Genomic DNA, 15,388 nt, shown 5'->3' with positions numbered 1-15,388 from the left:
CCAACTTGCAGGGGAAGATTACTGATTACCTGCCTAGTGGGGAGGGGGAGGGGGGAGGGTTTTTTTTTACTCAGAGAATGAGACTTTTCAAAAGTGATAATTCTGTGGTATGAAATAACACTGTTGTTTCTTTAAGGGCTTGTGGAAATAATTGGGAAGAGATAAGAAAGCAGACAGATAAATAGAGCAAGAGGAGAAAAAGCTAGCTCACTTCATAAAGCCCCGGCTAAAAGACAAAAATTGTTCTGCTAGTAAAATGATATTTGTTACAAGTGCATTACCAACCATTGAAGACTGGCTATGGAAAAGGAAATGCTGTCTTACAAACCGGGAAGTATTTTCTTGAATAAAAGACCCCTATAATACTTTATAGTTAATTGTAACTGTTCCTAATTTTCATATGATTTTTTTTTTACTTATTTCTGGAAAAAGTTGCCTAGTTAGTTTTGATGGAAAGGTGCCTTATTGTTTTAATCCAATTTATTCGGTTTTGAAACCTTATGTGGATTACATTTTAGATCAATGTGGGGTCAAGCCCTACATAATCTTCGCAATACCACACATTTGGCGTGTTTTCAGACAGACTTAGCAGTTGATTTAAGCAGTAGTAACACGAAACTGCAGGTCAGGAATGATTACTTAATTATGGTTTAATGTGACCAGACAAATTGAAAGCAACAAAAGACAAATAGAGAATTAAAAATGTATGATCCCAGTACTTATTATTGGTAATTCCCTCATTGAATACAAAGAACCCGCTGATTTATTGCCTGACAGGTAAAATTAATGAAACATACACCTTGTTGCTTTTATGAAAGCACATTTTGAATTTTGGAAATATTTGAACTGAATATCTTTGCACATTAAGTGCTCTAATACTCAGATAACAGTATCTCACAACTTTTTTTACTTGTATGAATAACCCTCTACAGATATTTGTTTACAAAATAAGGTGGTCTTGTAATAATAATTGTTTGACTTCAGTAACTGTGCATAAATACAATTAAAGCCTTGACCATTTGTTAGATTATTTGAGCTGCATATGAAGCCTTGTTAAGTGGTGGTAGTTGGGTCAGGCACAAATTGGCAGGTGGAAAATAGTTTGGATACCTGAAGCAAAACACTAGCTATCTGTGGCTGAGATAGGGTCAGGGTTTCAAAGAGGCCAATGAATGTTTGCAATTTAGGCATGCCTTGCTGTACGTATATGAAGCTCAGATAGCGTGTTGATGAAAACAACAATAAAAATAGTGTTTGACAGAACTACATGCTGACTACAATGGTTACACTGAGCAATACAAGACAAAAAAAAATCTTTTTTGAATTTTTGAAAATTTTTTTTATGAATAAATGATAAACCAAACTTTAAATTGCACAAAAACTTAAAAGTTATTGAATTTTAAAAGTTTTAAAGGAATTTTTTAGTTGCTTAGCTTAAAGTTGCTTATTGAACATTTTTAGCATCAATTGTGGATCCCAACTCCAGTGGTAAGCCTCCACCTCTCAGTCTCCCTGGACAGATGGAGACACCCAGCTATTACCAGAACTTTAGCATGAGTTCTCAGCTGATGTCCCCAGCAGTGGCGGGGATGAGAAGACTGCCCAATGGACAGCCAGCATTAAGTCCGTCACGGACAAAACGGCAAAGATTTGCAAACTCCATGTCGTCAGTCGATGATGAAGTAGAAAGTATGGGGGATGAGAACGAGAACATGAACATCTACGGGAAATCCCCTGCTAGCCAGACTGGGAGCTGGCATAGCGATCATAGTATTGACCCGGGTAAGTAATGTTTTTCCCTTAAAAATTGGTGTGCAATATTGTGTTTTCTTGCAAGAAGTTGTAAGGTGTTTTAATAATCATGTCTGGTAGGGAATAGGAAGTGGTTTATAGCTGGTACTACAACTAAACATTGGAATGCAGGCTTTGCAATCTTTATGAAATGTCAACTTTGGCATTTGGTGTTAAATATTGTTGTCAGCATACTAGAAATGTTGCAAAATGTACACAACAACCTTGAACAGGGAAATGTTTGGTTATAATAGATCGCTTTTTTACTGCTTCTCTTAAAACTATTTTTCATCAACCTGGGATGTCATGTCATCAATAGATGGCCAGTATGTTACATCACATTTCTTTTCCTCTCTCTCTCTCTCTCTCTCTTTCTCTCATTACAAGTGATGTACTTTAATATTATCCTGTACTCGTCTACATCTTATGCTGGCTATCTGTTTAATTTGCTCTTCCATAAGAAAACTTTGGACTGACCATTGATCTGGTGGATAGGGGCCAATGGTGTGTCTTTAGACTGATTAATGAAGTGCTTTCCATTTCCTAGTGTGATTAGATTCAACTTTTTTGTGGTCTCCTGTTGCATTATTTGTCCATGTTCAGAGCCTTTTCATAGTTGATGAGGGACCCTAAATTGATGGGTTGATGTCAAACCCTGTTGCCTTGTTCTGCTTCTGAGTTTTGAAACTCAGGCAGTACATACAGGTTAGCTTTTAGAATCTCTTTTATCATTGCCTTGCTAATTACACAAGTTTATCCATCACAAGTTTTCCCTCAAATGTGGTGCATTTGATAAGGCAGTTCTATTCACTGGAATGAAGGCACATATCTTAATGTTCATCTTCTCATTATGGGCTATTTTAGTTTTTATTAGCAATGGCAAATATTGCTCCTGTCTGTCTAGGAAAGATGTATCAATAAGACCTAGATATGTGGAGTCCAGGGAAAGAAAAGTAAAATTAATGGAGGGGTGACATGTATTTTTTTTGTGCTCCAGGACAAAATTTAAACATATGGATCCCATATTTTTGAGGCTTTGGTTACAAGTTTTTTTCAGTCTAAAATAGATGTGTTTGAAGGATTCTTTTTTTATCTCAAAAACATTTCAAATTATTTGTATTGATTATTTTTTCCCCTTTCTTTTCACTTCAGGCACCATGACGCACAGTCCTGCTATGCACTCCCCCCATGTGATCCACTCTGGAAATATGAAAGCAGATGGAGGCGGTGGGAGTAGTTTCACTGCTGTTTCCTCGGCTACTCAGCCACCTCACGTGCCAACCCCACCGAGACCCATGAGCAACCACACACCAGGTGTGCAGGCACAGCAGCAAACTCATCCCGCCCGTGGACAAGGCATGTACTGGGATTACTTGAAAATTCAGCACCAAACAGCAGAATTTTTTCCTTTAAATTTCGTTGCGACGTGACTTGTGTCGGTTAATGTGTAGCGTTTTTTTTTTCAATGATGAGGCTGGTTTTGAGCCTCTGTTGGTTTAATGGCGGCCATGTGACTCGGGGAGGAAACAATTTATGTGAATGCGTGTTGTTATGTTTCTTAATTTGACCGGGTTAATGAGATATTATGTAAACAATATTGGCAAACTTTGAAGGTTTGCTAAATAATTTTCACTGAAATGAGATTCTCATTTTAACAAACTTGAAGTTGTAATCAAAATTTGAATGAAAATGGTTTACATAGAGGTAAATACCTATTCATTTCTTAGTGCATTTTAATAAGAGGACAGAAGCAGTGGTTTTATATGAGATTTGCAAAATTTTATTTTCTGTAGCCTCAAATAAAATTTAAATGTAAAAAAAATAGAATAGAAGCTGTGCCTTGGGTGCAGGGATACCTTTCTGCATGCCTTATTAGATCCTTTTATTGTTTCAGGTGGTATGAGGCCTATGCCAATGCCTCAGAGTGGAAACTTAAAGTTCAGTCAACAAAACAGTGATACTTTAACTGATTTTGTCAACTTGGTGTGTCAGGAGACCCATACTGCACAAAATCAGGTCAGCTGAATTGCATTACTTTTTGCTGTGATTGGGAAATTGGTTTAAACCGTTTTCTGGAGCCATATATACAGCTATGAGTAGAAGTATTTAACACGGGTTGTCTTTAAATTCGATTTCAATTTCATGATACAACCTTCATTGAAATAGACACTTTGGCAGTTCAAAAAAAAAAAAAAAAAATTACTACAATTTTCTGGCCATAGTTTTGAATTCTGGGGTCAGAAAAAAATTTAACTTACAAAATGTTAAGCAGTATCTGTATCATTAATTTTGAAAATGATCAAATCTCATAATGATGAAATATTAATTTTTTTCTAGGCCAACAGTTCACCACCCCAAGCCTCCTTGAAGAGTCCCAACAAACTCCCCCACTTCTACACCCCGGGGATGTTGCCCCCTCCCCCTCCCCCTCCAGTGGCCAGGCCTGTGGCTATAAGGACAGCAGATGGTCAGAGTTCAGTGCAGCCTGGAGGTGGGTGCTGGAGACTGATATATTTGTGCTTAATAATATTCATAGGCCTACAGTTGCATATGTTACTTGAATGAAATTAAGAAAAAGATCCCCCCTCTTATGTAGAAAAGGAAAACTTATCTACATCTCTTAAGATATTTACAGTACATAACAAAAACTGTAATATGCATGATGTTTTGATTTCATTGTTTTGATAATTATTGTACTGGCAGTACATTTATTGTAAATACAACATAAAAGCTGTGGGTTAAGTTTTAAAACACCTCACTCTCAAGTTGAAGTTGATAATGAATATCTCTTAAGATCCAATACATGTCATCTTTCAGGAGGAACCAGCAGTACTTCCACATCGACCTCATTAAGTACAATAACCACATCATTTAGCGGCACCTCCAGCACCCCCAACACCCCACCAATCAGTCGCAGTATCATGAACAGCCCATTCAGCTTCCGACCAGAGCATGCTTTTGCACATATTCAGCCTCATCCTTCACAAGTAAGTAGAGCTGGAGTTTAATAAGAGGGGTCTGAGAAATGATTTATAATAATTCTCAATCCAGGATTAGCAGGCTGATACAGTCTGCAGGTTATGCAATGTCCATATGCGTGATGGTTGATCTTTTAGGAGGAGCTCATTCCATCTTTTCATAAGCAAGCTTGACAACAGTATAAGGCAATGGCAATATATTTTTTTTCTGTATCCCGCCACTGAATGTTATTTTTAGTTTTGACAGGTTCAGTTCAAAATGCTGTTCAGTATTTTTCATCATTTGACTTTCATTAAGAGTATAGAAATAGGCTTTGGGGAATTTCTCTTCCTGCTTTCAAAAGACACAGACTTCTGCCATCAGTGAGTAGTAGAGATGTGTAGCTGTGTTTTTAACTGAAGGCAATCTAATACAAATAGTTCACCATGTTGTTTATGCACAGCAACAATTTTTAGTGTCACTGGAGGTGAGCCCAGCCTAACCATATTGCCACAGCTGCCAGTTGTCACCCTATAGATATCTCTGTACTAAGTTGTTGAAATATCTCTATACCTTTGACCCTTCATGGATGGTCACCGAGACACGTGCTGTATGTGCGTGTGCTATGCCAAACGATGCAACTTGACATCTGTTCATTGTTCCACCTGTTCAGTGTAAATGTGTTGTCGGAAAGGTATGGCATGTATGATGGTAACTTACAGCTAATTAGGATTGTGTGTGCGACACATGTCCAGACTTTGTATTCCTGACAGTAATGTGTGTTAGCTTGAAGTTCGCAAACTTGTGGACCCTGTGGCAGTATTAGTATGGCTGTGATACTGCATCATATTGTATGTGCTAACAAGGTACCAATCTGAAGTGATCTTGCTTCGGTACAGGATGTCATACAACTTATATAATATTTGTCTTATTGAAATGGTATTGTAATTGATTTCTTTTTCTTGGAAAAAGAACAAGGGTAATTATTAATACTTGGAAATGGATATGTAACTCATTGTTGTGAAAATGATTAATCTCACAAATAGCATTTTGCGCTGTCAAACATGCAAGTGATATCAAATTATACATTGATGATTGGGCTTATATGCTGTAGTTTGAAATATCACATTTGTTTCAATGCATCTAGGTTCATTTTGGAGGCACTTAAGTTTAAATATTTAATAGTACTGCTCAACTAGATATATGAATATAAATATATAATTCAAAACTATGAAAAATTGTGGCTAAGTCCGCTGTTGAAACTGTTGCTTTAAAATTTTCTACTAATAAATCAATTGCAAGCTCACAAGGAATTTTAAAATGGTAAATAACAGTTCTTTCTGACATTGTGCCTTTCCATATATTTCTAACTAGTAACATTCAAGGTCTATTTACCTCTTAGTTCACAGTTTAAGGGGATATTTAAAAGAAGCAGGTTATGTTATTAAAAAGGAAGTACCTGAGGCCTTGAGATAAGGGAAGGAAAGAGAACAATGAGAACATACTAATGATGACATTTTCACCAAGGGCGCCATATGATATATTAAGATGGATTGTTACAAGTGCTAAATCTGTCTAGAGAGAGTGAAGTTAGAAGTGAACAGATTTAATAATTAGCATGTTGCACATCGGTCACATAAATACTTTTGATAAAAGTCTTTAATAATGTTTTCATAAAAAATAAAACACTGAATAAAAAAAGTACTGAATAGCTATTAGCACAAGTGATGAATGTTTTTTTTTCACCCATCAAATATTTATAGATAAGAATAACACATGATATTGTGGAACAAGGAAAGGGATCTATAAATCTAACACTGCGTTGTACTTTTGTGAAAGGAAGATTCCTCCAAAAACAGCCACTTCCTACCTCCTATTGTGTCTTCCTGGACTGAAACCATACTGCAGCCTTGTGAACTGTAAATGTTGCTATAGAATTATAAAATGCTAATAATATCAGATCTTTACAAATCTCATCTTTTCTATTTTCTATTTATGCTTATATATATATATATATATATATATATATATATATATATAGAGAGAGAGAGAGAGAGAGAGAGAGAGAGAATGTTATTTTTATTGCATCAATGTCTCCATATACAAGGCACATTGTGGAATCCATCTTCGAAAACCTCAGGCACATGGCTTGGCAGATGGATGTTATGAATAATAACTGACCATCATGTCTTTTACAGTGGTTTTATCATGCGTACAATTTTCACACTATTTATATCCACAAATATGCACACTACTGCTAAATAAGTTTTCTGTCATGGTTTTTAGGTTGGCCACAAAACCACATGTGCATGCTTGGTTATTGGTAGACAGATGGCTGCAAATTATCATCTTATTTGCACTAATTATGTCACTTTTTTTCAAGTTATAAAATCTTACGTTTGAATTTTATGCCGTAAACACCCATTTTCTGCAGGTGTTCAATAAATAGAAATTAAAGTCTTTGCTCATAGAAGTTATGTGGAACTTAATTATTTTTTATATATGTACTGAAGAAATCAATTCATGTACCAAATATTATCAAAATCTGTTGAGAATGTGAAAAAAAAAAAAAACAAACAAAAAAAAAAAAAACTGCACAAAATACCTCTTTTCAGTAATTATCTCTATGTGATGGCATTTGATGACTTTTCTTTTACTGGATGTATTGTTTGTGTTTATTAATTCATTTTTTTTTTTTTTTTTGCTGAACTTACAAAAATCACTTTAGTGAGAAAACCAAGCAAAAAGATTGTTTGATCAATAATTTAATTGCAGATATGCTTTCAAGATCAGTGCTTGATGCTATCACTTATATCTTCTTTTATTTGCTGATGATAAGTGCATCTTTTTTGGTATCTTGAACCGAAAAGATTAATCTGACAGTTATTCAAATATAGCATGGTATTTAAGACCAATTGCCAGCTTTCTGCCACCTGCTTGACCCATAGATTTTTAGGGCAGCTCCCTGCAGACCAGAGGCAGCCGTCTGGAGAGCAATTTGTATCGGTTTTATCAAAATTACCTTCAAACAGTATATTGATTGGTGGGTTTATTTAGGCATCCCTCTATACATGAAAGGTTAAAAGGTTGGGCACAGGATTTTATTAGGCAAGAGCTAATCTCTCAAACTAATTGCTTTGAGGGTAAAAAAATCTTTAAGTAGTTGTCTGTTGGTGCAAATGATGGTATTGTGAAATTGTTTAATCTGATCAGGTTGCCGCAACAATCAAATAAATATGAAAGGGTTGATTTTGTCAGCTGATGGCTAGAGGGCTAATGCAGTTGGTCTATGGCAGATTTGGTCTTTGGAGATGAGACTAATTTGGACAAAATGCGCGTTGAACCCTCCGCTGGTTCTTGATCAGATAAAAATGGAAACTAAATGTTATCTGAATTAGTCCAGCCAAATTGGCATGGAAACATTTTATAATGTCTTTAGTGGGAATAGAATTAGAGGAAATATATTTTGAAGTAAGCGGGGTGAAAATAAGCTGTATACAGAGTTGCGTTTGCTAACTCAGGAAGTTATTATTAAAAAAGGTGTCTGAGCAGTAGTTACTGGCAGACTAAAAAAATTTGAAGAAATCAGTTTTAGTTTTTCTTAATACTATATCTTGTGAGATCTACTGTTGACACTTAACATTTTGAGCACATTCAAGTGAGAAAAAGTGCTCCCAAGTTGTTGAGTGGATCTAACCATGTGTAAAATTGAACTTGTAAAAAACACATTTCAGAATTGTTTTGGGTGAGAAAAACAGAATATTGACATCATGTACTGTTACTTGTCATGCCTTCAGTGCCATTTCTCAGACAGTGGTACTCTTGTTGAACAGGGCAGGAAGTTTCTCTGGAGATCTCAACTGTGCAACTTAACAAATTGCATTGTCCTGAGGAGAGGAGAGGAGGGAACTTTGTTCAGTATGCCATTTCCCAGGCTCACCGTGTTCCCCCAACTCCCCGTAGGAAAGGAGCAGGAGCTTGTGGGTTGAGTGAAGGCTGGGTATTGATGTTCTGGTGGGAAGTCCAGACTGGATCAATATTAAACGATGTCCAGCTTGTTACTGGGAAAATCTGATTATCCATCTCCATATAGCTTATGGAATTTCCTAGAATTTATAGCCAGACATCCCTCATTATTGCATGGGAGGGTGCTGTTTAATTGAAGGTGTAATAGTGTCTTTGGTGCTGTACTTGTATATGTTTCTGTCCACTTGTGCTTCTGACTAACTTCTTCTATTGTCTGTTTAATTTTAAAGTATTTCATTATATTTTTCCAAAGAGGGGTTATATTATTAAATGTTCTAAGAGAGGGAGAATCATGAGTGTTTATGGCTTTTAGCGTTTAGAAAGAAAAACAGCAGAAAAAATGAAAAAATTAGGTATCTTTTGGGTACTTTGGAATTTTGGAGGCTCTTTACATGCCCTTATGTTTTTCTATAAATGTATTCCACATCCTATTCCTATTATTAAACCAGGATATAAGAGTTGTCATCATGTCTATGAAGCATTTTTCCTATCAGGAAGTTTCCTGGTCTGAAGAACCTCATATTAGAATGTCTATATTTTAGGACTTTCTCTTTAAACCACTGCCACCAATGTGGGGCTCTGTGAGTGTGATTCATGTTTAATTACGTTACCATAACTCAGTTCTCTATTAGATTGTTCATGATTCTGAGATTTTGTATTTAATAAAGTTTTAGCGATGGTAATCACTTAATCAAGAAATTAAGTTAACTGATGATGCTCTTGTGACAAATGTGAAACTTGGCTGTTTCACTTAACTCTGTTGTATTTTTCACAAACAGTTACTTAATAGAAATAATTTTTTTATGTTGAATCATTGAGGTTTATTTATTTATTTATTTATTTTTTGTTTTATTAGTTGTATTTTTGATGTTTCTTAACATTTCAAAATCCTTAAACTTTTATTCCAAGTTAATATTTTTACTTTTTTTTAGGTGGCATTGTCCAGTTATTGTTCACTTATATGATTGCTTGTAAACTTTGGAGCAGGTCCAAATTTGTATCAAAATTTGTAATTGAAATGACCACAAGCTAAAATGCAATACACCATTCAAAACTGTTTATACAGTGATAATTAAGAAATTCAAGTTTATGTCTCTGCTTGTTACAAGTATTTCAGACATTATTTGACACATTTCAGGTTTTCAATTACCCCAGTGTCAGTCCTGTGAACGCCATCAGTGGTGTGATCAGCCCTACCACACTGAGTCTTATAGCCTCCCCTGTGGTCACCCCAAGGACCACGCCCAGGTCCACGCCCATTCCACGCTGGACCACACCCTTCATTGGGTTAGATGAGAGCATTGACTACAACATGATGGCAGGACTCATGCCTGGGGTCAATCCAGATGAATCTTTACTAGGTAAGACTTTGGGGTTATGCTACAAAATACTAGTAGTATAAGGGAGAGGGTATCAAAAATTGAAATGTATTCTTTTGGTCTTTTATCATATGGTCATATGGATATTGTTGCAGTGTCCCAATTACTGTTTGGAGGGAATGTCTTCAGGATATTAGCTATAGTGTCTTATACTTTTTTTCTGCATGAGATTTAATATTTCTGCATACATTGTCTTCCAGAGAGATTTTATGGTGTTCACAACAATGACCCAGTAGAACAACAGAATAATAACCATACTCCCTCTTCACCAAACAAACAGGAATCTTAATGATAGATGAGCTGGTAGGAAATTGACCTGTGAAATCAGAGAAGGGGGAAAAGCAGGGGCTAAGGTCTTGCCAGAGGAATGGGAAAGTTTTAAATGCTCAGTTTCAGACTTACGAAAGGAATCAAAACTTGCATTGAAGTAAAAAAAAAAGCAAAAAGAAAAAACAATTATTAAGCATAATTAACGTACAAGCTAAAATGAGAGAGAGATGGAGATAAGAGGATGAATTATCACCTTTATCATGTGATACTGTTGATTCAGGCCTATATGTGATATGAAATTTGTGGGTGATCGAAGGTTTCATCTCTTTGCTGTTCTTCAAAGAAAAAAATGACAGTCATTACAACACAAAAGATGACACATTCAGCAAGAGGAAATTTGGAATTTTGGTCAAAGAGATAGCAGAGAACATGGTCCAATGGTGATGGGTTAAACCATATTATAGGCCATGCATGATAGCAATAACATAGTTCTCCTCTGCTCTTTGTACCACAAAGGGAATAGCACTACTTAGAATTTGTATGCTCATGTATATCATATACACTGTAATTATTGCCATCTAGGTAAGATTTGATTATTATTTTGATTCTCATTCCTTGGTGCAATTCTGTCATGTTTTCAATATTTGATGGTTGTATATCTGAGCTGAAAGGTAAAAAGAATGCTACTAGTTCTTACAATGGCATGTAGTTTATTATGTAACTTCTATTTATCAGCATTTATAAAGTTTATATGATATATAATGTTCATTGTGCTAACTGTATTACTGTGTATCAACATGTTATTAATATCTTATTATGTCACATATTTTCTTTGTGCACTTAAAAAATCATCCTTTTGCCGAACTACTGTTGCCAAAGTCAACTTTTGATCCTTCCACATTGCCATGACACATTATATTAGTATGTACATAAAATTCTAATACAGTTATACAAAGAAAAGGTACAATCCATTGCTTATATGAAAGCTTTGTTTTTTTTCATCATTTTTATTTTGTACTGCAACATTGCTACAAAGGATGGTATTTTCTTCATGCTGTGTTATAGCTTGCTTTTATAATTTCTGTTAAACAATAAAATTGATCTAACATGTGTCCATAAAGAAGACAATACACTGTAGGCTGGACATGCTATCTTTGCCAAGAACCTAGGATCCATGATAAACTGGATAGGAAACTGTCGCATATTTCAAAGGCTTTCCCTTATCCATTATGAACTTTTGTTTTTTTCCCACTTGATCTGTTATGGTAGTTGTACACCTGTAGTTCATCTTTAATGTTTATCACAGAATATTCCACAATTTTGACCATACATTAAGGATAGAAAAATATTATCGAAAAAAACAAAAAGAAAACAATTGTAAGTAACTTATTACTAAGACATTCAACCTGATGATGAATTTATCTATCAGTTTGATGGAATCTCCATATTAACACTGAGTATTTATTTTTATTAAAAATATTTTAAGAGCAAGCACATTCATGAAAATGTTATAGTATTAGAAAAATGACCAAATGCTGTTCATTTTTGTTTTGATGTGATACTTTTTTGTTGGAATTTAGTCATTTTGGTAGAAATAATTGAGCTCCAAAATTGTCATTTAGCCAATCATTTTTTTATAAGTGAATTCAATATGACGATATTGCTCCTCTAGCAACCGTAGTAATAACGCATATAACAAAAGACTCTAGGCCTTAATTACAGTCAAGTGAAGCTGTCAAAATAATGGACAATTTTTATCCGAAAGGCAGGCATAAAAGAAAGATGCCACATTTTATATCCAGTGTATCATGGTTCCAACCTAGAACTGATGTACAGACATCTTGTAGATGTTGACAACAGCTTAAGACCATGGGCTGACACCTAGTAGTAACCATGTATCCCATTTTTTGTTCATTCACCTATGTAAAGTTTAGATATTTCGCGTGTGTCAGTAAATGTCTGAAATAAATTGCAGGGAGAAAGAGCTGCAGAATCCAAAGAGTAGAGTAGAGTTGACATTATTACAGATATTATCATATTTGTTAAGTTATTTTTATGCACTGTACATTTCATACAATTAGCTATGCAACATTGTATCCTATAGGTTTGCTGTATGGTTTGAATTACTTGTATGTTGATATTTGCAATGAGATGATGAGGTTTTTTGATTTCTACTTTTGCATCCTTCTTTGAAAGAAACAAATCTTTAGTTGTATAGTAAGTTTTTGGTTTGAAACTTTGAGATAAATACATTTTTGAGAAAATATTAAAATTTTGTTCATCCAGAATAATGCACAAGACTGCTGAGTTAAGGACTGTTTGGAGACTAGGCCAAAGTTGGGATATATTTCAGTTGTATTTTTGAAAATTAATACTTTGTTAGATGATTTTAATATTCATGTAGATTGTTATATTTATCATACATCATTATTTCACATATGTTATTTCGACACTTATATTTGTTGTCTTCCTTTACATGAGTGTTATGTACATGGATAACAGATCATTTATCACTGGGCATTTTGTTAATATATATATATATATAATATTATATGGACAAACTTTGTGAATATGTATTATTTGTAACCAAGCCTTGCATATTTTGTTTAAAAAAGTGATTTGGTGAAAAGGATGCCTTTTTCTCCCTCATTTAGCTGGGATCAATTTGTAGTTCAGTTTCAGATCCACTTCTCGCTTTAACAGATTTTAACAGATATACTTCAACATTGAATTGTTACTTTAAATTAACATTGAAGCACTTTTTATGTCAGTTTTAATGTATCCCTTGGAATTAAAGGGTTCAGTTGGAGAAAGAGTGTAAGGTGCTCTAGAGGGTAGGACCTGTAGGCAACAAGGAAGCATGTTGTTTGTTGGGCTGTGATTTTTGGTATTAAGATATTTTGAAGAACATGCTTCCTTTGTTGTCAACTCAATGGATTGAAAAGGAGCATTTAATCTCTTGGATCTGATAGCTAAACAAATGCTTTTATTGAATCCATGTTCTGACTGCACTCACCTTTGTGTGCGGGTGAAGACTTATTGTCAAGAAAAAATTACTTAAAAAAAAAAGAGAGCACATGAAAATGGTGTCTTAAAAGAAAAATGAGAATTTAATGTCCAAGATAAAAAAGGCATGTTAGGACAAATATTACAAAGGATTTGCTCCTTATAAAGATCTTGGAGGGAAGGGGGTGTTTTTTATTCTTTCCTGAGTAAAGGTAATGATGCTGAAAAGATACTGAAATACTTGAGAGTAGTATCTGCTTGAATGTTTTTGATCAGCCGCACCACTGGAGGGCAGTTTTAGATAGTGTTTTTTTTTTCCTGTGGTGCTATTTTTTGGTCAGGAAGAGTACCCTCTAGAGCACTCGTCCTTTTCCTACCAGATGTTTGGGTAATTATGCACCATGGGTGCTTGGCTGTACAGTTTTAGTTATTATCATTATTCAGTGAGGAAAAGAAGGAGAGGTATTTTGCCACTTGTAGCTAAGATGTATTGCTTATGGTGTAGGAAAACAAGTCACTATCAGAGCTCTGAAATAAGCTTATGATTTGTTTGAAGTTAAGGCTTTAGAAAATATTATACAGCATGGTGACTCCAAGTAGATGGCCATAAGAAATGTTGATTATTTTAACTAGTTTACCGTTACAGTGCATCAGAAAAATGCTGAGCACTAAAAATCAACCAAAGCTAATCTGATTTGTTTGACTCTGGCATACCTATTTTTTTTTCCAAAATTCAACAAACACACTAGCACAACAGTGAATATATAAAATATGAAATAGTGTTTTAGACTGGATATTTGGACCTCCTTACAGCTTGAAGTCACTGAAACAGTACAGAAAGTGAATATTATAATGACCATGTCTGTAAATTGAGCAGAGAGTGTTGTAAAGTGTCTAGACTGTCGATTCTACCTGGTAGAACATTCTTGTAGTAGATAGTGTTGGGTGTAGCAAGTTGTTTTGTGCAGGGCAGTTGTTATTATACTGCAGTTTGATAGTCTGCTGGACTGAGGGCACTCCGCGTAATTGCACCCCCATGTTGCTGCTGGCCAGTGTAAAGGTGATGGGGGTCAGTGCCCTGTGAAGTGCCCCAGGATTCCTTTGTGCCAAATTTCTCTCTGCTGGTTTACCTGTGTGACAAAACTGCTGATGCTCGTAGATTTTGGCATGAGCTTCATTTCAAGTGGCATGGATGGAATGAGAAGGCTAAATTGCCCAGTTTTTGGTTATTCTATAGGGAGAGACACCCAAAAATTTACTTAAATGATCCAGGAATTCATCCTCTTGATTCTGTGATTAGTTATTATGTATGTTAAGGCTAAATAAACACAGGATGTATTTTGGGTGTGGAAAATTCAATTTGATTCAATTGTCAATTTTTTTTCTTTTTTTTTTGATAACATAGGAATATTCCTTGGTCTGTTTGGCTCTATCCATGTCACTGGTTACAGAGGGCTTCATAAAATAAATTTGCAGGTGGCAATATACCTCTCTTTCTTTAGTTTTTATGTAACATGAAGCAAGTGTATATAAGTTTGTAAACATACATACATACATCTATTTAATTTATTGACTGCAAATCTGAAGAAAAGATGTGCAGACTGTTGAAGCCATATGAATATGTTTGTGTATATTGCTTGTGCTCTGCACAACTTCAAGGAAAAATTGTATACATCTCGTGAGGAATAAATTGACTGTTTAGTTTGCAAAGCAGAAGTATCAGTAATGTCATTTAAAAAACAACAAAAATATATACAGATTTTAGAAAATTATAATTTTAGAGTCAAAAGTTACAATTTTTTATTAAAAAATGCTTCCCTGGCAATTTTGTTTTCTACAACAAGTCACTTAATTTGCTCCACTGTTTTCCTAAAAAAAGTTAAATTTTACAACTGTTGTGTTTTTCAGCCAACATAATTTTGGTTTTTGTGTGTAGTTAAGTCATATTCCTAGAAAAA

The 15,388-nt window shown here is 34.9% G+C and overlaps 1 protein-coding gene across 4 annotated transcripts in view; it reads left to right on the top strand.

The window, feature by feature from the left end:
- LOC106164644 (nuclear factor 1 A-type) overlaps nt 1-15,140 on the top strand; it is a 35,354-nt gene extending 20,214 nt beyond the window's left edge. For 3 of the 4 annotated variants that reach the window (XM_087015928.1, XM_087015918.1, XM_087015901.1), the window contains exons 6-13: nt 1,462-1,782; nt 2,944-3,147; nt 3,686-3,807; nt 4,129-4,282; nt 4,609-4,778; nt 9,318-9,356; nt 9,914-10,136; nt 10,355-15,140. In XM_087015928.1, the coding sequence (XP_086872054.1) occupies nt 1,462-1,782; nt 2,944-3,147; nt 3,686-3,807; nt 4,129-4,282; nt 4,609-4,778; nt 9,318-9,356; nt 9,914-10,136; nt 10,355-10,443 (1,322 nt within the window). In that variant the 3' untranslated portion in view covers nt 10,444-15,140. The remainder of the gene's footprint in view (nt 1-1,461; nt 1,783-2,943; nt 3,148-3,685; nt 3,808-4,128; nt 4,283-4,608; nt 4,779-9,317; nt 9,357-9,913; nt 10,137-10,354) is intronic. The other variant, XM_013542620.3, reaches the window with a different exon arrangement.
- The last annotated feature ends 248 nt before the right edge of the window (nt 15,141-15,388 follow it).

The sequence above is a fragment of the Lingula anatina genome, chromosome 1 (genome assembly GCF_051362555.1).
Source record: "Lingula anatina isolate TDL-2025a chromosome 1, LinAna3.0, whole genome shotgun sequence".
Classification (NCBI taxonomy): Eukaryota; Metazoa; Brachiopoda; class Lingulata; order Lingulida; family Lingulidae; genus Lingula; species Lingula anatina.
This window is presented reverse-complemented; position numbering and strand designations above follow the sequence as displayed.